The sequence below is a fragment of the Bombus bifarius genome, unplaced genomic scaffold (assembly GCF_011952205.1).
Source record: "Bombus bifarius isolate JDL3187 unplaced genomic scaffold, Bbif_JDL3187 scf7180000009772, whole genome shotgun sequence".
Taxonomy (NCBI): Eukaryota; Metazoa; Arthropoda; class Insecta; order Hymenoptera; family Apidae; genus Bombus; species Bombus bifarius.
The window spans coordinates 634,636-660,153 of NW_022885327.1; the positions used below are offsets into that span (position 1 = coordinate 634,636).

Here is a 25,518-nt window from a genome sequence, read left to right on the forward strand (position 1 = left end):
AGCATCAATCAAGGACAAGAATAGAACTTGGCCTCAACTAGCATCTTGTCTCTACATTAACAATAAGAGATGATCTTGATATAAACCGAAACCAATGAACGTGAATAAATAGTGGAACATCTCTTTGCTGTTACATTGCAAATATTCTAGTAATTATTGTTAATGAAGGCACATATTATGCACGAAATTAAAAATCTCACTAGATTTATACCTGATTGATATTCTCGAAAACATAGAAATATATTTATGTTTTATGTCACTAACGATATATTACATATATCAATGACGCAGCTAAACAAATAACTAGAAACAAACAAATCTTTCTAAAAATATTAAACATCGACAGAATTTATTATTCTATGAAATAATAAAAAGTAATCGCTCATTGATTACTAGAAATGCTAATGTTATAAGTAATAGTCGACAACGCACAAATAAATGTTAATACAAAGATGACTTTTATAGTACTTACCGCAACACGGTTTGCCAAAATCCAACCGCACGAGTTGCACCATATATGGTTCAAGCAAGTTCACGTACCACCACGGCCTGTGCTCTGGTCTTGTAAGGGTGCAAGTTTGAGGGGTATAAATTTGTCCACTGCTGCCATCAACAGCACGCTGCGGAATTCCACCATCTGAGCTGCTTGATTGCATAGGAGCTTTACCTCCGGCAACATTTAGCACTGTAATCAAAAGAAAAGGATGCTAGATGTTAGGAAATTCACTTATTTATAACACTTACTTATAAATTATACTTATCTATAATAAGTATTAACTTATTATAAATAATCAGCCATGTCACTGCGCCACGCCAGAAAAATTACTGAAAATTCTCAACGCGAGAATTGATTGCAATTTTAATAAATAAATAAATAAATAAAAAAAAAGATGTTAGGAACGAATTTAAATTCAATTTTTTATTTAGTCGTTGTTCACTTAATTTCATTTTGTATATTAGCAAAAAGTTCGAAAATTTATTTTAAGGTTGAGAATGAATCCCCTGACGAAAGACGTATAATGTTAATGTGCTCATAAGTGTTCTGTTTCAATACTAATGTAGCGGCACAGGAGTCAAGGGATGACGCGAGCCGAGAGCGACTCGTGCTATTGTTTTGCCTCGGGACATTGACTTAACCTTGACGCATGAAACATAACGACAAATAAACTCCGGGCAAAAACAACGTCACCGCTGCATGCAACCGTCGAATCAAGACGAATTTCAATTTTCCGACTCTCCCCGGCCAGTATAAACAAACGAACACGATCGCGAACGACAGTACATATCGTGTATCTAACAGCATCGAGAGTATTTCCGAGTATCTTACGAGCGTCTATCAAGTTACGCGACAAGCCTTTACGAGTATTTATTCCGCGATTTTATTTTGCGATTTATACTTCGTACCAACGACTCACGTTTACGGTTGTGTATTAATTTATCGATTTAAATATATTCGACGGTTACAACAACGGGTAATCTCGTCATTAATTCTCACGCACCTACATCCTCTTCACATAACCTCTACACTAACTATGTACATAAATTGACCTAACTAATACCTGCTTATATAAGGATTTCGTTTTTCATTTTTAATACAGTAAGTTTGAGAGTGGAAATTTTGTAGACGTTGAGAGAAATTTGTCTTTACGAATTATTAATAATAGAAACATATCTTTTGTGGTGTTTTTGTAAGAGTGATACAATGCACTAGAATAGTGGGGCGATTTTGAAAACACGTGTATGCATTATCAAGTTAGTTAGTAATTTGTGAAGTACACGCAAGGCTAGTGTGAAAAGATTAAAAATTCCATTGAAGGATTTCGTCGACCGGATGAAATAATAAACCACGAGACACGCGACAGGAAGAGTGGTTTAGTCTTTTCTTGCGCATCTCCTATGCGGTTTCTGCATTCATAGTTACGAACTGCATTCAATGCTATGCACTGCACAGTGCCCCGCCCCAATTGCGGTACTTACAACACGTGCTTGTGATGTGCGAAATGTTACATTAACCCATACATAATTACTACAGGCTCTAGTATAACTTAAAACTAGTTATACCTGATTTTAATCGATCTTGACGATTATCGAGTGACTGTCAGATCATTTATTCACTGCATTATATCTATTACTTAAAGTAGCAACTGTATAAGCAGCTCAATTAAAATTGAGACCGATCTGTGATACACTAACCAATCTCCTAAAGAAAGATCTGATGATCTTGCTTTTTCTACTTCTCATTGCGTTTCATCAAGTATGCAATTTTTTCTCCAATTATTCAACTTGTGAATGTTGACATAATTTCGATATTGTTTAATTTAGATAATGAATTTAAACAATAACAAATGGTAATATACAGGATGGTTGGTAAGTGGTGGTACAAGCGGAAAGGGGGTGATTCCACGCGAAAAAAGAAGTCGAAAATATAGAATAAAAATTTTTGTTTTTAATTTTTCCATCGAGACAACGATCTACAGTGAGATCCGTTATAACGAGACGCGATAAAATGCACGCGTACCGAGCGAAAATTCAAAGTCGATTTTCTCGAAAACAAAGCCTCGAACGAAAAATTGTTATTCTATATTTTCGATTTCTTTTTTCGCGTAGAATCGCCCCTTTTGTGCTTGTACCATCAGTTACCAACCACGCTGCATGGTAATATATGAGTATCTACCAAATGTAGTTCGATAGTGTACCGAATACATTTTTTATGCGGTGCCAGATGCAGTTGTTTCTATGTGAAACTTAATTTTTCAAATGGAGTCATATGTTTAAAACATAATCATTTACTTTAGAAAATATAACTATAAATACAAAATGTTACAAATAAGTAATAACAAGAGAAGTTAAACACAATTTTAACTATAGTGCACGAAAAATTTAATTCATCGATACGAATAAATCATTAATAATATATTTCACTCGTCCATATATTATTATATTGTTACAAGTAATCAATATTTAATTAAAAATGAATCGTAATCAATTCACTATTTGAAAATCTCTAACAATATGGCACCATTATGAAAACTAAAATTGATATTGAAGTTCATATAAGTAATAATCTTATGATAGATTGAAAACATTTCCAATAGTCCCAAAGAATAATTACGTACACTATATACACGTTACCCATGAACAAAAACAAAGTAAAACATCGAAAGTAGAATTAAAAATAGAGAGAATCTTCTTGTTCGCAATCTCATGCTCTGATCTACTTAACATTATTAATTAACGTCCTACATACTAACGAGCGTTCTCAAATACTTATGTCCAACGTCTCATTCTCCGCTATCCCTTAGTATTGAAAACAACTAATCAGGAGTATTACAATAGAACTAATTGCTGGCTGATCCACTGCTGCGTCCACAGCTGGAAATCTGAACAACACGTTATTTCCAATCGTATTAACGCTACGATCTTGTTCAGATTAAGTTACTTGAATTCGAGTGACTCAGTCACTCAATTTACGCTTGAAGCTTAGATTCCTGTGTTTTAAAAAAATATCTTTCTTTTCCTATATTTCCAAATAATAAATTTCTCCCTGGTATTGAGAAGAAGACTAAAAAAATTGAATTAAAAAATTCAAATCAAATCAAATTCGTTTCAAACCATTGAAATTATATAATTGCCACCGCGATTGTCAAAGTGACTTGACTGTTCTGAACGAGGTTTAACAAAAATTATGTAGATGCCTAAAATGAAGTATATGTACAGCTCATTCGCTTTAGAAAACCAAAATTAGCAATTACAAAGTTATGTGACTTCAAGTAAACCATTTTCCATCTTCTCAAATAGAGTTAAAGTCCTTCACTTGAAAGAAACTATGTAACATATTGTTATTTATAATTTCCCATTTGTGGTTATTAGTTGTGTAGATGTATGATCAATTTTGAGTACAGGTTCTGTTAGTTCTTTGTACTCCAAGACCTTTCTGATACGATCAGTCAACTACTTCTACACACTTTTGCAGCAAAGTCTTTTCCAATCAAAAATTCTGTTTCAACAAAAGAGAGATTATAAATATTTTATTTATAACCTTTGCATAATATTCCTCTAGTCTCTTCCATTTTTTGAGTAAAAGAAAACTAAATAACAATAATAATAAGCAAAGTTTTGCAATGAAGCTTTTTGAAATCAAAGCTTTTATGTCGAGAAGTGAAAAATTGAAAGATGAATATTTATGAATTTTGCAATTCTTTATTGATGAAAAGGGAATTAAATAACAATTTACACATTATCGACGTCACTAATGGAATCAACATAAAAAATGATAGATTTCAATTAGCTATTTTTACAAGTTAATGTTAACTTTCATTGAGGTAGAAACATGATTATATATTTTGTTTTCATCGTTCCATTTTAATTATAATAATTTATATCAAAATGGTACATTTCGACACATATTATAGGCTGATTAATATTCGCTCATTTTCTATTAGCCACCTACTTCAAATCAGATTAAACTCAAGTGATTTCAAGTTAAATAACTTAACTTGCTTATGGGAACATGAAGTACATGCAAGTCGTCTGAATGCAAGTAACTCAATTAATGCGAACAAAGTTTAAGATATGATTAACTCGTCACCGTGGCCGAAGGACGAGGGAGCGAGCGACAAGGTTCTGAGAAAATCCCAGCGGCTCATTGCCATTCTCATTAAGTAAAAAGAAGGTCGGGCGTGAGGCAAATTGCACGGGTGAACAGCCAGACGGCACGCAGATGCTGTTCGGAAACTTTTGTGCTCGCCGAGCGGTGCACATTCGCGAAGAAGTTACCGGGCTTGCGGTAGTTTTACTGTACCGTAACGTGAGAATTTTATCGGCGCTAACTGGCATTGCCTCGATCTCGGTAAGTCCTCCACGCACATACGGCGTCGAAACGAGATCGTCCCTTTTGCCGCGTGCCTGATTGCCGTCAAGGTCAATCCTTGTATCGCCAACCAGCCATCCATTTTCATATTTCCAATTCAACCTTTTATTAGTTTCTTCATTTATTATTGACAATTTCGAGATTAATTTAGAGAAACGTACTAATTCCATAAATTCATTCATCACAAGGAAATCATATCAATAATGGTGAATTTTTTGAGCTAGATTTGAGAAACGACGATACCATTTGCAACATCATCACTTTCTTGTACATTTCAATTTATGCTGTTAATCAATGTGGTTTCTGAACGGCTCATTTCATTATCAACCACTCCATTCTAATTTATTTTAGAAACTTACATTATCCTACATACCCGTTGTATAGTCTAATGTATTTTAATTAACTTACCTTATGTTACATACTCATTACATATTCGATTGTATGTCAGATATTTATATTCTAGTCTACTTTAGAAACTTACATTATGTTTTAATCTTTTACAAAAGTCTTTATAGATCTTATAGAAGGGCCATTCTTACTTAATTCTTGAAATTTGATTTTTTCAAATAGAATAACATTTTTGAAATTGCCAATTTATATTATAAGGCCATAGAAAACAGTTAAAAGATTATTTTATTTTTATTTTTACATTATTTTACTTAGAAATAATTATGTATACAATATGTAGAATATATAGCAGACTAATCACTGCGAAAGTGTGGTCAATTGTTTATCTTGTTGATTATATAAAATATTGTATAAATCTTGTTCTTTATATAAATAATATAATAAAATAATATCTACACAAAACAATCTAAAACATCTAAAACAAAAGTAGTTCACTTGTTAATTTGTATATTTAATTTAATTTAATTTAATTGTATATATTTCATTCGAATACATAATGTAATAAGCGTTATGTCTGTATTAGGAAATATAAATATGCTACCAAATGGTAACAGTATCCATTTAAGGGTTAAATAAAGCTTATATAACATGTTTATGAAGCGTATTAACGTATTTATTTCTCATAAAATGATACTAATATAGCCCTTAATCGACTTGGCATAAACCGTACTATGTTTTCAATAAAATTCTTAGGCATTTTATTTCAATAAGAATGGAATGTGCGATGACTTTTGAGTGACTGTAATTAAATACAGTTTACAATATAATACCTCGGAATTTTTATTTACGCATCGCAATAACGTATTAATATACATGAATTTATTTAATACCTACTAAAATATAGATAAGATATTGATTATTTTTAAAATAACGATTTCCTACCAACAGTAGTTTCGCATTAATTTAGATAAAAAAATCACAAATTTGCGAAATGAATAAGTTAGTGTTGAGAAAAGTTAAGTTGGCATGATCGCTGGTTACTACAAGCTAAGTTGGTACGACTTCTAACGACGCTCTTTTGTCTTAGAAGTCGACCACGTGTTAATAGACTAAGTGTATTAATACGCGTTGTACGAGGCGAAGAAATATAGAAAGAAAAATCAAATCTGTGTGAATCGATTAATTATCAACCCCAAACCTACATTAATTAACAGTTAGTGCCCAATTATAAATAGAATTATAATTAAAGATCATATCGCAACTTGTCAATCTTCTGATAGACTTTTTTATGTAAATTGATAGTGAATGCATGTGTTTAGTATATCACGATATTGATTTCACAGGACAATCGCGTAGCTACTGCACGTGTACCTGAAACTAGGTCTCAGAAATTTCAGATCTAGCCTAAAGAAATAGACTACGATGTTTACGAAACGTTGGTACAAAGTGCAACTACAAGTTACGCGATTATTCCAGCGAAACTAATGTCATATCTCACCATCGTGAGAGCTTGAAACCTAAAAATGTTAAATATAATAAAAAAATGTATGTTTTGGAAGTTAATAAATAACTTCATGTTAAGTAGAGACATTGATGTCATGAAATAATGAATTCATTATTGTAAAATGTAAATAATTTTTACTTTTTATTTACTTTTTCTATCTTTCCATTTATGAAATTTTCTAAAATGAAGTACGACGGAAAAAAGAATAAAAGTTCATTTAAACTTAGAAAGATGGTAGTGTATATTTTGTAGAATATTACTATGATCAGCGTTTATTCTTGTAATTAGTTAGCAAGTCGGCTTAAATCATGCAAACTAAAATTATTTCAAAGGAATGTTACTATATCTACTATATACTATGCTAATAAATTGGCATATTAGTATAATAGTACGATATGAATCATAACTGTAGAAGACGAATAAAAATCATAAATATTTTGTAGAAGATTTAAGGCCTATTTTGCTTCACGCGATCAAGGTTAATCCTGGACGACCCCTATAAATCGGCGTCGCTAATTTATTCAAGCGACAGCAAGAAATTATAGTCGTAGACAGTGTCGCAAAGAGAATCTCTTTAATGGCGTCTGTAGCGAATGTAGAAGTAGAGACGTAAAATTGATGATATTCAACATATTATGAGATTGAGATTTTGATTGTATTATATAAAAATAATAAGTTGCAAATCCTATAAAAAAATAACTTTCTCAGTATCAATATTTGAAATAAAATGCTTTAATAACTTCAGATCTTACTTTAATAGTTTAATAAGTAAACATGTATAAAATAAATAACTTTGTAGCTTCGTGAGTAATGATATCTAAAATGAATAACGCCATAATCTTACGAGTAACAATATCTAAGATAAATATTCGATAAATTAAAAATATTCGATTTATACGACGTATAAATATGTTGGAAAGATTAATTTGCTTAAAATGTAGCTTAAATATTTGATACGATTCTTTCATGCATAGAAAAGATTTAGTAAATGTCTTAACGTTAAATCACAGAGTATTGTTTAGCATTGTCTCAAGACATTTTTACGGATTCGTGAGTATAATCTGTTACCACGACCTTAAAATATATACTTGCAGAACAATTGAAGATGTATGAATGAGACAGCAAATGCATTGTGCAGAAGATATTAGTCAGAAAACAAGTCTGCTATAACGTTACTTGCTACACACTACAAACTATACCATGTTCCTAACTGTTAAAGTTTTAAATATCGTAGATAAAAAGCGATGAGTTACAATCTAATTATAGCTACAGTTATGAGCTGCGGCATGATAACTTAATACATAACTGTTCTAAGATATCATCTTCTTCAGCTGCATATACTTTATATCGATTTTTCAGCTACATTTTAAGTAAATCGATTTACCATCGAAGATTTGTAAATTTCTATTCAAGTTTTTAAACGCTTCGTAACAGTAATATTTTTACTAAATGATAAAAATAAATTATAATTATCGATGAAATATATTGACACGTAAATTCTTAAATTTATATGAATTGCTTCTATGTTGTTAACACACCAAACGTATGATTGGTAGTTTAAAGTAACATCATTATTTTTGCACGTGAAAGAAATCTAAAAAGGAAATGTTATCTGCTAACGCTATATAGGGACAAAGAAGGTTTTCCTTGAACGCTTTTCTAAATTCAGTCATAGTGGCATACTGGTTCTTACATACTAATCACTTTCAAATAAATCAAGATTTATAAATACAATCGTCTATCTTCCTTCCTTAAAACGACACACGTTCGTTATGTAACAGTATACATATCGAAAGTTCAAGAACATAATATCAAAAATATGATTGGAAGCTTTTTATACTTAATATAAAAAAAAATGTTAGAAAATACTTTTGTGTAAGTTTTGTAAAATATTCTAAATACGAAGGAGCAAAATTCTGAACTTGTTAAGTAATAGTTAAATAATAAAACAAATATGATTGTGGTAATAGGATGTTAAAATAAAATAAAGTTAAGAAAAGGTACTGTATATATAAAAATACTGTATATATAAGTAATAGAATTTTTACTTAATTGTTAATATATTATCGACATACTCTATTCCTTATAGATATTCTTTCTACAGAGAATGTTTTATATTAATAGAACAAATATTTTTAATTGCTTAATTTAAGCTTAATTTTTGCTTAATTTACATTAATCATTTATGACGACATTTTACGACAATTATTTAAATTTGTCCAATCTTAGAACAAACATAACAATTAAGAATAAGTGTAATACACAATACAATAATTCATCAAAGGCCTCGATCACTACATAAAACAAGATCTGATAATAAAACATTTTGTAATAAACATAATAACAACCCAGTATAATAATAATCCAACTGCTTATTTCATAAAAATTACCCAGTCACATTCATAATAGATTATAATTGAAAAACACACAAATAATAAAACGAATTTTATTTCAATTTAAAAATTAAAAGTCATTAAATTCAAGTTATAGTATGTTAACTAACTCAAGTTATGTTTTAGGTTTCATATTAATGTCACAGCATTCCATGTAGGAGTGATTTGGCAAGTGTAGTCATAAAACAAATCATAAGGCTAGGAAGTAATTGATATTTATTTTGATTATTATTATTATATGAAACAGTATGTATAAAATCTATTTAATAACGTTCAAGAGAAATTTATCCCAGTGTCATTGCAGATATAGTCATGATCAGAAATATTGACACGGACCAGCTTATTCTATAACATTCTGAGAATTTGTAAAACGACACGATTTCTTATGTAAGTCTCTTTATAGAACATAAAAAACAATGATTGAAAACAACCCTGACATCGATTTCGTTTCGCAAAACAATTACGTAAAAGCTTCATTCTGATTAATTGTTACAAGAAGCTGAAACTTTTGTTTCGATGATCGTTTCTATCTTATACTACCAGAATCATTATTTTTGGAAAATAGTTCTAAAATCAGTTTTTACAATGATAAAAATTTTGTTTTCTTAAAAACAAATTATTACGTACTATTTTTTATTGCAAAACTACTTAACGATGATAAATTCTAATATATGTATTTAAACTCCAAACTCGGAAGTTCAAAAAATACATTTTGTAAATAAATAAATTTGTATACAGTTTTATAGAGCAATTTGTGCCAATATTTTCGTTCATCGCTGTAAATCCGGCAAAAGGAATCATTAAAGAATTCCATTTATTTCCAATGAATCGATACTACGGACAACACTCAGAGTATAGTAAGCTGGCGTTATTTGAATCGTCTAATTTCAACACTTTCTAAAATTCAATTTTAAAGTTTGCACGAATCTATTATATGGTACAAAATATCGCTAGCTTCTGGTATAATAACAAAAGAGTGAGAAAATATTACGTACTTTATGCCCGACAAGAAAACATATCAAAAATAAGAAACTGACCCAAATAACTTTTCGTTAGAATTACTCTAATCAGTAAGGAGGTATTGTATAAGAACTAAAACAAATTAATTTCCAGAAATATGACTATTTAATTAGGATAACTACAACCGAAATTATTAACGTTAGTCAAACGAACTTTCTTTTCAAGATGTCATATTCCCGTAAAAAACTACGGCCACCGGGCTGTTAATTCACACGATATATTTCACTCTTTATCACGCCACTGATAACGAGTTAAATAATCTGTTCTCAAATGTAGTTGGCTTAACCCCTCCCCGTGCCACTTAGTTCGACAAAACTCGGGCCCAAGCGGTAGACATCGACGCGCGCTAAACAGACCAGACTGATGCTCGTAAACAGTCGCAATACTTTACAAAACTTGCTATCAAATGTAATAAAGAATAGGTCTAGTATTCTTGGATCGTCACTTACATTATTTAAGACAGACGCTTTTGTTCCATGATGTTCAGAATACTTCCAAACTATTGGTGTGTCTTTCACTTTTTGCCAAATCCATGATTGTCGTGTCGTACTTTTCTCTTCGCTACTCTCATGTATAATCATACGCCTTACACGCTTTGCGACTGGCATAATCACGTCACTATCACAGGATTCGTTATCACTGTCTTCATTTAACACTTTTGTATCTTCCATTTTGAAGGGGCTTCTTAAATTTTAATAATTGAACTGCTTCGTAACAGCAACGATAAGAATCGTGACTAACTGTCGTGAGGTACTGACAGGAACTAACATTCGGCCACGATCGTAACGGGCAAAAAAACAGTCCGCGAGCTCGGCTTGCTATGTTTACGTTTGGCCCAAGTATCTGGTTACGAGTCAGACTAGCGATATTTATGTTTGGGCCAAAATCTTCATCGCGAGTCTGACTCGGTAAAGTACGGGAAGGGGTTAAAAACTGTTTATAACCACACTCGATAAATTAGCAGCCATTTGACGGATATCCTATTTACCGAAAAAATGGATTGTTTCAATTTTTATTATCGGAATTCGATGGAAGCTTTCGATAGAGCACATAATCACATAAAGAGTGAATATTGAAGGTGGGAAGTCGATCACGAAGCCAAGGAATTCTATTCAAGGAAACTATTGAAGCATTCAAGCAGCCAATTTAAAAAAGTATCTGATTACGAAGTCAATCTACATTCTATCCGGGCGCAGCTGTGAACAGATAGACTACACACAGAACGTGTAATTGATGCGTTCTCGACCTAAACCTACATACCGATTCCTTTGAGTTAGCGTACACATCGCACGCGTTCCCACACACATACTCTCGACACACACGTGGATACGTCATAATTTACAGTTATTTCTTCTACGGATTATTACGAAAGGTTTCGTCTCCACGGCCATGTTATTCAAATACGTTAGATCGAAGAAAACGATCAACAGCTTCAGCACTTGTTGATACATCCTGATCGAGCGTAGAACAAAGGAAAACGATTCCTGTTATTGAACTGCGAGCCTTTTCAAATCTTTGGGATATAACAGTACGTTTATTGTTGAAAATTGATGTTGTATTTACTTCTTTGAACGTGGAACACGTGAGTACAGTGGAGTTTTTGAAACTTCCTGTTTCTTTCTTTCGCGTGATTCATTTATGTAATATAGTAAGTAATACGTGTGTATGTGTATTGTACCGTACGTGATATATGGTGTAAATTATTGATATGCAAAGACTATACGATTTGAATATTTTTGTTTCTTCATATTATATTACTGGCCGCGGAATTTTGGTTTTTATGTTACTGGTTAATATTCATAATTTTTCATAGAAATTTATATTTAGAAAATAAGTTTCTAGACAATGCATTTATGTGAATTTGTATAATTTTTTGTCAAATGTTAATAACAGGTTATTTTTTAATTTAAATATTTTAGAAAAAATCTCAAATAACACCAGTGGTCGATCGATACTAAATTTCGTGGATGTCATTGGACGAATAACGAGCCTCAAATATAAAATCTTAGATTGGGAAAATCATGCATTGCGGAGATACAAGCCTCTATATCGTATCTACAATAGATTTTCATTGTTTCCAGAATTCTGGATCGTGTTGGCGACAGCGTTGATCTATCCCAAACCAATACTAACATTCTTTATGATCTGTTTAAAAGGAGCTGAATGTCTTCTTTTCGCTCATTCGTCATTTCTAATTCTAATATACAGGGTGGTTGGTAACTGGTGATTCTACGCGAAAAAAGAAGTCGAAAATATAGAATAAAAATTTTTTTTTTTTAATTCTTCCATCGAGACAACGATCTACAGTTAAAGCGATAGATAAAGTTAAAGTGATAAAGCGTTTCAAACGCGTACCGAGCGAAGATTCAAAGTCGATTTTCTCGAAAACAAAGCTTCAAACGAAAAATTGTTATTCTATATTTTCGACTTCTTTTTTCGCGTAGGATCACCCCCTTTCCGCTTGTACCACCAGTTACCAACCACCCTGTACACGAACGTACATATATTTATCCCTCAGCTGTATACATTATTTATACTTACATTGTTTTACTATAATTTGGTTTACTATTAATAATTGGTTTGCTATTAATTGTCGAATATTGTAGCTAATATCAGTAAAGAATTATTATATGTATAGGTATGCGTGTATAAGGAGCAGTAATCTTCAAATGCACGATTTCCTAAAGCTAAGATTCTGTATTTCGGATTTTATATCTCATTCCATGATACATATTTACCAAATTTCGTCATGATCGACCATCGGTGCCATGCGAATTACAGCCGATATTATTTTCAAATTTGACCAATCATCCTGATTTGAGCTAAATCGATTAGATTAATTTTTTCCTTCCCTCTAAAAAGTTCTTTATTTCCATCAAGTTTTATTTCTCATTTTCACTTTTATTAATCAATTCCCGTTTTAACTAAGGTCATCAACAAAACTTAAATATGTATTGTATTTTAGCACTACATGATTCGATTTGATTATAACTAATTATTCTTTGAATTTATATCATATTATTCTGAAAAAGGAAACACATCAAAATTACAACGACCGATTTGCAGACAAATAGTTAATATAACTGGAATTAATGTACGTGTGGAATAGTTCACTGGTTCTCTCTACCTATGATTTCTCGACCATAATTGGAATTCACGTTCAAATAACTGGATTTAGTCGACAGAAGTGCAGTTAATTCTATTTACTAAAATATCATTCTAATGAATAAAGTTTAAGAAAATGGAATTCTGAAACTCGGAAACTGTATGACATGTATGATGACTTAATTAAAAAGCATATGCATTGGCAAACATTTCACGAATGATTAACTATTTACAAGTAATAGATTATTAGGCATTAAATACAAATTAATACAATTGAAAACTAATTAAATGCCTAAACAGATAAACATACTTTATATACAATTAACGATATTAAAAATTCATGAATTATAATGCAAAGACTTAAATGAGATAAAACACTATTAAGACATATATGCATATATCCAATTAAATATAAAAATAAAGAAGAAATATACATACACACCTTATATTAAAAAATTATATTTTTAAAACCTTGAAATAAAGTGTATGTATATATTTGACATGAAGCTTTGAATTCTGAATTTATATGCTCGCCCGCAAACCAATAATTATCACTACATCATTTTCTACGCAAATCACGTATCTATACGTGCATTATTTAAATATTTATGTTACGAGTAGTCTATTTGTATTCTATTAACGATTATAATACAGATATAAACGATTTACATGCGAAGAAGCGTTCAAGCGGTTGAACCATGATTGATCGATTGTAATTGTTCAATTTTGATTATCACGTCACAGTTAGTGGTCACGCGTATGCATGATGCGAACATCTTTTCTACTTCTATGCACGAAGTAAGTTTAAGCATAGAGAATGTTAATCGTAAATCTTCTAATATGAAAGTATAATTAATGCGAAGATAATCATGACTGTGTGGTGTTTCATTTCTTTAAGAAAATCTGAATAAATATTCCACTTTATATACAGTTAGGTACAGGCAGGTAGTAGAAATAAGTACCAATTAATTTTCGTTAAATACAGCTAGTACAGCGCAAAAATATAAATATTAATTTTAATTATTCACTAAATAATCGATGTATTGCAAGGATGTAATAATTAAAGATTAAGTATGTAATAGTAATATCACAATTCGATTAAACTTTATTAATACCGACTTCCATTAATTGTCCACCTATCTTTTCCTTCAGCTGTATTATTACGTAACACATAATATCAGTAAATTAAAATTTACAAAGTTTTTCACAAATTTTTGTAGGTTTATTAATGTAATTCTTCACACAAAAAGCAAATTTTTAATGTCTGGCGATACAAGGCGTATCTAATATTCGTCTTATACGAGTATCAAATATGTTGTTATTTAATTAACTTTTAATTATCAAAGTATTTTTTACCCTTTCATATCTTGTTACACTAATTTTAAGTCGGAAGGAGATAAAGTATACAATATAAGAGGAAATACACAAAAAGGAAATGGAAAAATATATATTCGATACAACATGTATTCTATCCTTACTATGACCTTCTAAAAATAATAGGGATAATGTGAAAATGATATTTTCAGAGACAATATACAAAACAAACGTCAAACATTAAAAAATGTATGAAAGAGTTATAACAAAATATGAAATAGAAGGAAAATGATAATTGTCTCACTTCTAATATAATATACAGTAAAAGTGTCAAGTGTTAATATAATAATTATGAATTAATGTCTGTTACTAATTAATAACAAAAATTTGAAAATGCATGTATATATACATGCAGTTAGGTACTATATTCGGTCGGGTTGGCTTAGACTTAGGAGCGCGTAACGTATCTTCATAAAGACAAGCCATCGTTGTTGTTCAATGGAGATTATATTTGCAATTATATGTACAAATGTTGATTTAACAGAGTTTGACAATCGAACGTGGTGATTAGACACTCTCGATATTAAAGACAATGTTCTTAGGTTCAATAACGAATCCACGGTCAACGAGAAAACTCTTTGTACAATAGAATATATTTTGAAACACAAAGTGACGTTAGCTGAGACGCACGGTATCTTTTGTCGGAGATGCAGGGACATCGGGCCTTTCTTTTGGAATTTTGGGAAGATCCCCGTTACTTTGGTCTAAACTATTTATTATAGCTGTAATATCGTGATATAATGTATTTAGAAGGAATGGATAATACAGATGTTAATCGGACAGAAAAAGACGATTGTTGTTCAACCTGAACTATTCACACCAAACGTACAGAAAACAGCGCAACTAAATAACTGGATAACGACTCGACTTTTACAAAACGCAATCAACACTCTCTCGGCAACGCCACTCGCAAACTCTGCTTCCGCTCAACTCGCACTCGGCTCCTCGACTGACTCTCTGCCCGTTTTAGCACTCTATTGTCTTTTCCTGGGCCCACCGCACACGTGTTCTACAGACGCTCGTAGCCAGGGTCACGTAGGTCTTTTCGGTAAAGCTATTTACCTGAAGGTCCCGGTAATGCATTGATGGAGCCGACAGCGCCTCGGCTCTCCCGACATTGTCTGTAGTTAGCTCGACGTTTCCTAGGCCCTTCTCCCCGATACTACATAGCTGTACTTAAATAATAGAACTTAGAAGTAGTTGTTGAGATACGATCTGATTATGCTTGCCCGAGATTTGCGACAATGGGTTTGGGCTGGAGGTGACACAACTGGTCGCCGAACGCAGCCACGGTCACGGGATGAACGTTTTTACCCAACAGGAGAAGTACCAATATCGAGGGGCACGCGCTGTATTAACAAACAAGCCCCGGGCAAGAGCAATGTCGACTCTACGCGGGTCTGCCTAGTAACGGCGCCTGGAATTTTGTCGATATCCCCGGTCAATACGCAATTGACAAATGCGATCGTATCAGTCTTTTATTCTTGCGATCACCTTGGAGAGTTTACACGCATCGTCTTGTCAGTCAGTCAGAAAGATACCGAGCGTCACAGCTAACGTCACTTTGCGTTTTAAAATATATTCAATTGTGCAAAGAGTTTCTCCGTTGACCGTGAATTCGTTATTGAACCTAAGAACGCTGTCTTTAACATCTAGAGTGTCTAATCACCACGTTTGATTGTCAAACTCTGTTAAATCAACATTTGTACATATAATTGTAAATATAATCTTCATTGAACAACAACGATGGCTTGTCCTAATGAAGATACGTCACACGCCTCTAAGTCTAACACCAACCCGACATATATATATATATATATAGGAATGTATATAATATTTACATAAGCAGTATGACGTCACCATATTAAATTTATTCAACAAACTAATTTTTTACTTAATATATTTAATGCAATAAATCACTATAAAACACAAACCATATTTATGTATTTTCATCTCGAATGTAGTGCATATACCATTTCCTTTACGTTTCATATTTTTATACGATCTCATTAAAATATTGACACGCACGTGCGTATTTACATATTTGCTGGTTTCTACCCGAAGAACAAATTGACAAAATTTTACATTTTCTGATCAACGAGATTTCTATAAGAAATGGATGAAAACCAGCTGCATAATGAATATAATTATAATTAACTTCATAATAAACTTATTTGAATGAATGAGAAAACATCTCATTTAATGAAATACGTAAAGACTTGCAAATACAATATTATTCCTAATGGTATTTTTACATGTTTCTTAAAAAGTATCTTGTAGATAATGACGAAGATTAACATAACAGATCAACGTTTTACATTCATAGAAAATATCGCTGACTGTTTCGTGTCACTCGTAAATACAGTTAATGCGATTTTACGCGTTTCCTCGAGGAAAACGGTCTGCAAAAGCACAAATGAAGGATACCAGCATTTAACTGTCATCGTGAAGATCTAAAGACAATGATTAGTACCTTTACGGATGGAAAAATTGAAAGAAAACGAGTGAAAGTTGGCGTAAAAGTTACACACTGCAACTAGAGATGCAAAAACGTGATTTTACTTGATAACTAGTAGAAACGAAACTGCGTCACCAGCGCATTAGTTTCGTTGCAATGCATTTTGCAGAAACGATTACCATGCATTTCGCAAAAGATTTATTTAAAATATTAACAAATCTAAGAAATAGAAATTAAGCGCGAATTAGGAATAGAATATTACATGAAACGAGCAAATAATATGAAGGGCAATGATAACTAAAGCTTAATGTAAGATATTAAATTTTATTAATACTCCGCTAATATTCTACTAACCAAAACTTAGTACTATAGTATTAGTACTTAGTACCGTAGTTGGTACTATACAAGTATATTAATTTTATAAGCAAATATACACTTTTGGGTAAACGTTCTATTTTTGATCAAACTTTTGATAACTTTTGATAAAAAATTTGACATTGGTAACATACCAGTACAGATATCCTTCACATAACACAGCGTTCTTACAACACGGATTCGCATTAACACGATTTCAAAATTGGGAAAACCCACAACAACGTATTTCTACAAATTTCGCTCTACCACGGTTCAAGAATTGGAGAAATTGGAGAAATCCGTACAAAAAAGAACATAATGAGAACTTTTAAGTGCAGACACTGTCATTCGATGTTTTTTAGCTGAGCAAATGCGATGTGTCTTATATTTGCGTCCGAAATTTTTGAATACTGAAATTTTTAATCCATTTTTAGTTCGTAGAATGCTAACCCTTTGCATTTGACAATTTTTCTGCTATAAAGAAGTAGCAACTCCAAGCTTTTTAGATTAAAAAAACCGGCGAGATTTGCGAACGCTTTAAATTAATTATTTAAAATTATTAATTATTTCTCTCGGTTATGAAGGAGTAGAATATGAACTTTTGTTAACTGTTGACACTGACCATCATCTTTATATTAATTCTTCATTTCGTATAGTATGGTTCCACACGATGTGGAATTGTTTCGGAACCTAATTAGTTTATCCTTCGTAGATATAGATACTTGTAGATTTTAACAGATTCTTTCTTTTTATAATACTTATATCGGCAAAAAATGTTTTTAATTTTCTTATGTCGATTACTTAAATTTTTCTAGTTTTCCAACAGATATAATGATTATCCTAGAAGTTTCAAACGTGTTTTACATATGTCAAATATCTCGAAGCTAAGCGTACCAGTATCTCAGAAACTGTACAATCGGATCTAGTTGCCTTCTTTCAGTTTTATTATAAAAGGTTCAACGTATTTAAACAAAATTTGTTTACAATGAAAAATCAATTTTGCAATGTTAAAAATTATAAACGTATACCCATCTTATGAAGTTATCTTTTAACCAGTAAGAAACATAATGTGACTCGAATCTGTTTAGAATGGCATCGATGGAATGGCTGGTATTCTTTTCCTTTTCTCGCATTCAGTTAAAATTACGGTATAAGCGCGATTACGCATCCAGTTGGTGGTGAACGGTGCAGAAGTTTACCTTCGAAAAGTCAAGTTCACGCATAAGCGCGTAAGTGGCAATCCGCCTTTGCGGTTGGCAGAAAATTACGAGAAACTGCAGCTCAAACGCTAACTGACCAATTTCCCGCTGAGATTCTGAATTTGTTTCCTTGTTTATTTGCGATGAAAACGGGGCCGTGTCAAACTAATCATAACCAGCTATTTTCTCAACAAGTACTATACATTTCGTCAAAAAAAGGGGATTGCGTACGTGATTTGTCTGTAAGAAATAAGAATGGTAATAATAGTGGCTGTTTGATACTGTTACGAGTCATTCAAAAGTTATGTCATTGTAAAATTAACTAGTTTACTATGTAAAGGAGGTTTATATACAGGGTGGTTGGTAATTGATGGTACAAGCGGAGAGGGGGTAATTCTACGCGAAAAAAGAAGTCGAAAATATAAAATAAAATTTTTTTTTAATTAGATCAACTTCAATTCTGTCAGAGACGTAGCAGCTACAACAAAAGTTTCCGGAGAAATAGATTTTTCATTTTATATTGCAAAAGCGAAATCTACAACAATTTATATTATCATGTATGAGGGCACGACAGATAAAAGAAAACACTGAAATAGATACTGTTATATACTTATACAACGTTAGTTAAAATTCTTAAAAATATCATTTTTGGAGTGTAAATTAAAAAATCCAGTTGGCCGCTAACTTTTGCACGTCGCTCCAAATAAGATATTATTTATTTTCGACATTTAATATATTTAGAGCTAATTAATTAGAATATCAATTCTACAGGGTGGTTGGTAACTGGTGGTACAAGATTTAAATTTTTCCATCGAGACAACGATCTACAGTGAGATCGTTATACCGCACGCGTACCGAGCGAAAATTCAAAGTCGATTTTCACGAAAACAAAGCCTCAAACGAAAAATTTTTATTCTATATTTTCGACTCCTTTTTTCGCGTAGAATCACCCCCTTTCCGCTTGTACCACTAGTTACTAACCACCCTGTACATCGTTGGTTACACATATGAAACCACATAATAAATCTACTTTTATTGATTCTCTACCTTTGATGTTGCTTGGTGGCTAAAAATGGCCAGTATTTTAGTGACATACTCGTACATACTTGGGAGGGGAATAACATAAATGTAAATTGTATAAATAATTAATATGTGCTTCTAAATAATTTCATAAAAACTCAAGAGTATGATTAGTACCGCGATAATAAATCGTTAAAAAATGTTGAAAATTTGCAACAAAGGTACGCGTTTGACAAAACGAAACTGAATAGAAAGATAATTTTAAAATCATTTCCCTATAATAAAAATCCAAAAATTTAGCTTAGGATGTTTGTGAAATTCATATGTTATATCATTTAGCTTATAGGTAATGAATATCGATACAAATCGGATTATAAAGTAATTTAGAAAAGTATGCTCCTGTTAATGCCTATGTAACATGTATATTAATGCTATTATTATTATTATATTAATATTAATATTTTATGTAAAGAAACTGTTAGCGAAGATAAAATTCCGTTTGTTCATTTTAAAAAGAATTTAGGTATAGTAAAATATTAAAATATTATAGGAATAAATCTAGTTATTAAATTGTTTCTAACATAGTACTTTATAAATTACATGTTTATATTATTTGTTTTTGATCTTCTTGATTATAAATAATTAGACAATTTTCTATAGCCGATGCTTTATTATCAATTTAAAGCCGAAGCTTAACTTTCGGAATAAATGAAGTTGAAAAATCGAAAATCTTTATGCTCCAATTAGTATCTTTCTCCAGTTAAGACAGCGACTAAGCTTTAACTATCGGTTCATTGGCTGTTCAGGTCTGCTGATTGAAATTACCAAAGTGGTACGTTTTCCCTCAGTTGAAATACCATTTGATGAACTTAGAAAACTCGGTACTTAAATATCTAATTATGACACTGATACAATGATGGAAATTAGTGCTTACAATTACATTTTTATGTGTTTTTAAGAAACTTATAGATTAAAAAGATAAATAGGATGGCTGTAATATATAAAAATATATAAAATATGCCACAAATTATTGTTTTTTAGTTATGTTCACAAAAATATCAATTTACATAAATGTTCTCAGTTTTCTCTAATTGTAATTAAGCGTATTTCGTATCATTATGTTAATAGTATTCTAAATGTATTCGAAACTATCGACATTACACTATCAGAACTAAATTTTAACATCGAATTTTCTCCTCTTTCTTTTACATTCTTTAAATCTGTAGTTTATTTTAAATTTAAATTACTTGACATTAATTAAAAGTGTTCATATATGTATATGTAGGTATAAAACAAGCAATAGTGAAACACGTATATATGTAATTGGAAATGGAGGCCAGTCTGATCGTGTGAAAGCCTTGAAGCTTTCAGAATCGAGGCCTGTGCAATCAATATTCTTCGACATTTCCGGTTGTAGACTGCGTCCTTTCACGAACGACTTCCAACATTCCGCTGTTATCAATGTGTATTCTAATACAGATACTTATAATCATTAATATCGATATATGTATAAGAGTAAAAATCTGACAGCAAACGACGTTTACTTCAGGAAATTTGTATACATTCTCAAACTTACAGCGAAGTTAATTATAATACTAATCAATCAGTTGTTATAATATTAATTACGTTTGAAAATGATCTACGCATAATCGAATATATTTTACAGAAACCAATGAAATAATCTATTACTTATTGTCAACAATGAAAAATGTACATTAAGATGTTTATAATAATCTTACAATCATTACTCACATTTAACTGCAAATTTTTCACTTCATTATGTTATAACAAACTTGATGTGTAATCTTAATCTATAGCGGAGTATAGTGAAACTTCTCGAAAGATGTTATTACTCATCTAAGAATTTATAACAATAAATTACATCATGAGATACGTGGTGTCTCTTATAAACATATAATATATAATACACAGGGTGGTTGGTAACTGGTGGTACAAGCGGAAAGGGAGTGATTCTACGCGAAAAAAGGAGTCGAAAATATAGAATACAAATTTTTCGTTTGAGGCTTCGTTTTCGAGAAAATCGACTTTGAATTTTCGCTCGGTACGCGTGCATTTTATCGCGTCTCGTTATAACGGATCTCACTGTAGATCGTTGTCTCGATGGAAAAATTAAAAAAAAAATTTTTATTCTATATTTTCCACTTCTTTTTTCGCGTAGAATCACCCCCTTTCCGCTTGTACCACCAGTTACCAACCACCCTGTATAATACATATAAGCAAATGAAGTCAAATTTCACAAGTTTAAAAAAAATTGCTCTAAAAGTCTGTATTCTTTCTGAAATTATCGCTACATATCTCTAAATGTGAATGCTATAATTAATTCTATAGTAGGATCTTATCCGAACCAATTATGGCACAACATTCTGCCATAGTAATTTTATGTATAGTAATTTTATTTTCATATAATAGGAAGTCATTTTTGTTGAACTATTTTATAAATATTAATATCAAACAGAAAAAGAAAATTTAGAACATAAATTAATAATTTCTTTCAGTTGTTATTCTCTTTTTCAAATTATCGTTGGGAGCAACCACCTCTAAATTCATCGATCGTCTTAAGCGAAATTTCTAAATAGTTTGAAAGACATTAAGGCTGAAAATAGCAATCAGTTACTGTCTTATTATTTGTAAACTCTTTTGACGCACTTAGCTATAGATTTTCCAGTTAATAACAAAAACCTGTTCCTTATCAAAGGTACTGACATAAAGATTCTTCTCGCTCGTAATCAATGCTTGAAACCATTAGCCAACACATTCTACTGCTGCTTCTAAGAAATACAATGCTTGCATTACGAACAATTCAAAAGATTGGCACGTTTTTCCAAGGCATAAATTGCGTGATAGAATTTAGCAACGGTAAACGGATTAATGGGGACCTGGATTCGCAATGGAACTACTTTCCAAGAGACACACTTTAGCTATGTGTATCGATGCTTCATCGATTATTTCCACTTTATAGACTTCTAATTTATTTATGCGGGTCTAATGACAATTTATAGCCGATTAATCCAATAGGTACGATGAAATGCTACTTATTTTTGTTTTCGTTTGGCTCGTTACATCTAACGATTATTAACTACCATTTACGTTTTAAATATTAGCCTGGTAATTGGAATGTACTTGTGTGCCTTTTCGACTGCAAAAATAAGCTGAATAAGGTGGAGGACAGTCCTTGTGATAGTTGAAGCGTATCGGAATCATGTACTTCTAATTTGTGCCATGACGACCCAGATCTGAATCTTTCACAGTGCTTCTTTGGTCTTCTCAATTAGATATATTGCCGTTATATATTTTATTTATTATTATACATATATTATATTCTACAATATTGTATTTATTGTATATTATAATCCTATTTATGCTATTATTCTATTCTGCTTTTTTAAATTTCAAACAGTTGAAACTGATGCTTTGCTATTGTATAAATACAGGGTGGTTGGTAACTGGAGGTACAATCGGAAAGGGGGTGGTTCTACGCGAAAAAAGAAGTCGAAAATATAGAATAAAAAATTTTTTTTTTAATTTCTTCTTTTTTTTATATATATATTACATTTTGGACCCTTTCACTTTCTTTTTTAATTTGCGATATAAATTGCGATATAAACGTGTCTGTGCTCAATCAATGTAGAGTTTAATATCAAAAAGATTATAAAAGGATAGACAGATGTAGAATATAACAAATAATCAAAAAATAGATATAGAATAATTTATAGAATAATTGGAATAGAAAAATTTTTTTTTTTAATTTTTCCATCGAGACAACGATCTACCGCACGCGTACCGAGCTAAAATTCAAAGTCGATTTTCTCGAAAACAAAGACTCCAACGAAAAATTTTTATTCTATATCTTCGACTTCTTTTTTCGCGTAGAATCACCCCCTTTCCGCTTGTACCACCAGTACACCTTAATAGGTTATTATCTCTTCATAAATTGAATAAATTATATGTTTTAATATAGCTATACGTTTAAATTAAATATATTAGATATATTAGATACGTTATTCAAATTAGTGATCAAATTAATTGCTATTGATAAAAATGAACTATCAGAAGAAAAAAAAACGTGCTAATTCGTGTATATAATATCTATTTTAAATATTTAATATACTACTCGTAAGCCAAACAACGATTGTGTCACTCAATTGTGTAATCCTTTAGTTTGCTTCTTAGCAGTAGGTGTATATTCCAAAATATTATAATGTAGATATTTTCTAAAGATTTCAATACATTAAGTGACACAATATAATTGTATAATTATTATAATTATAATGTCGTATAACATTGAACATATATTTTCCCATCAGCTCAGGCTCATCAGTCTCTTTTTTTTTTTAATCTACCGAACATTTGTAGCAGAAAAGCACGCGATTAGATCTCTACATTTTTGCCACATGATCCTCGTTATTTGTAATAATTTAGGTTAAAGAACTTAAGAAACAGAAGACTTACAGTTAAATTTGGTTTCTGACGCAACTCGTCATTTCATAATTTTTAATAGAATGCTTTTAATTAAATGTCTTTTAATTAATGCTAATCGTTTTTATTATAAAACAGATTGTTGCTACAATCAGACATCTACAAATATGATTTGCCATATGTGATTCTATTCAAGAATTATAAATAATAATTATTGATGAGACACATTTTCCACGAAAAAATCGTTTTATCCATTAATCATTGCAGTTGTTTTCATTATAAATAAATCGCATAAACTACCACGAAATTATTCTAATTAAAAGAAATTGTGGAAATCCTTTGCATACATCCTAAAGAAAATCATCACCTATTCAAATAATTTGCTCATTTATTTACATACCCAATCCTCTACGAGCGTTTCAGCTTCAAAGAAGCTATACATCTTGATATTTTCTATTACATTCTTTACACTCAATTTATGTCGTTCAGGAATGCGACTTTATTCTCCTAGATACTCGTATATCGAAACTTCGAATGTTTAGCACTCAAAGTCGTACATATTTAAGATACTTCGGCAATTCTTCGGCAATTCTTTAACCTGAAAGGTATTCACGAAAGAGTGGAACGTTGGAGGAGGAAGTAAATTCGAGCTGGACCGAGAAGGACGAAATGGTGAACCTATGTGAGCAATGCGCGCCAGGTTGAGAAGGCCGCGGGCGTTCTTAGAAGGTAACAGGTTCAGACTTAACGGTGTAATACCCCCACTATCTTTAGCATTTCTTCTACTGTCGTCGGTCTCCTCGGTCAAGGACACGCTGAATCAGGTTAGTCGCCTTCCGAAATTTTAGTTTTAAATTTCTTTTTTACATCTTTATACGAATATTTTAGATTGTATATTTTTATACAAGCTATTTTAATACAGAATTAACGTCGATTGCGTTGTTCCTTTGTTTCAATGCTTTAATTTAATTGGTTTTCAATATGTTTTAATTTTTATCTCAAACACGTCATCTTTGATTTGTTTACGCTGGCAATTAATTCACTTTTGTCTAATACTTTATCATTGATTAGATTTATCGATATTGTGGAAATTTAAACAAGTTTGTCAGCTTTCAGTGGAGAATAAATGATGTAATGTATGCATAAATAAATAATGACAATTTTTCTATTAGATGTGTGTTAGTCTATTTCATGACATTTTCACACTAATGCATATTGAGTGTTATAAACAAACAATTCACAAAAGAAAAAAGCGAAATGCATTTCATAATTAAGGTAAATTATCATGATTTGGAATATTTTAATTCTTTTATTCATAATATAAATGAATAAAATAAAAATATTTATTTATTTGTCATTTAAATAATTTAGAAATCACTTGATTTTTAATAATAGTAATTTAGAAATCGCAAATTAATTATTAGTAAAATGCAATG

General features: G+C 31.2%; 1 protein-coding gene across 2 annotated transcripts in view; it reads right to left on the bottom strand.

Moving 5' to 3' along the window:
• The window catches only part of LOC117215700, an 86,385-nt gene that overhangs the window by 32,708 nt on the left and 28,159 nt on the right, over nt 1-25,518 (bottom strand). Inside the window, exons 1-2 of one of the 2 annotated variants that reach the window (XM_033462104.1) lie at nt 10,585-10,719; nt 473-685 (exon numbers count right to left, since the gene is read on the bottom strand). In XM_033462104.1, coding sequence (XP_033317995.1) covers nt 473-656 — 184 coding nt within the window. In that variant the 5' untranslated portion in view covers nt 657-685; nt 10,585-10,719. Of the gene's footprint in view, nt 1-472; nt 686-10,584; nt 10,720-25,518 lie in introns of those variants that run through there. The other variant, XM_033462102.1, reaches the window with a different exon arrangement.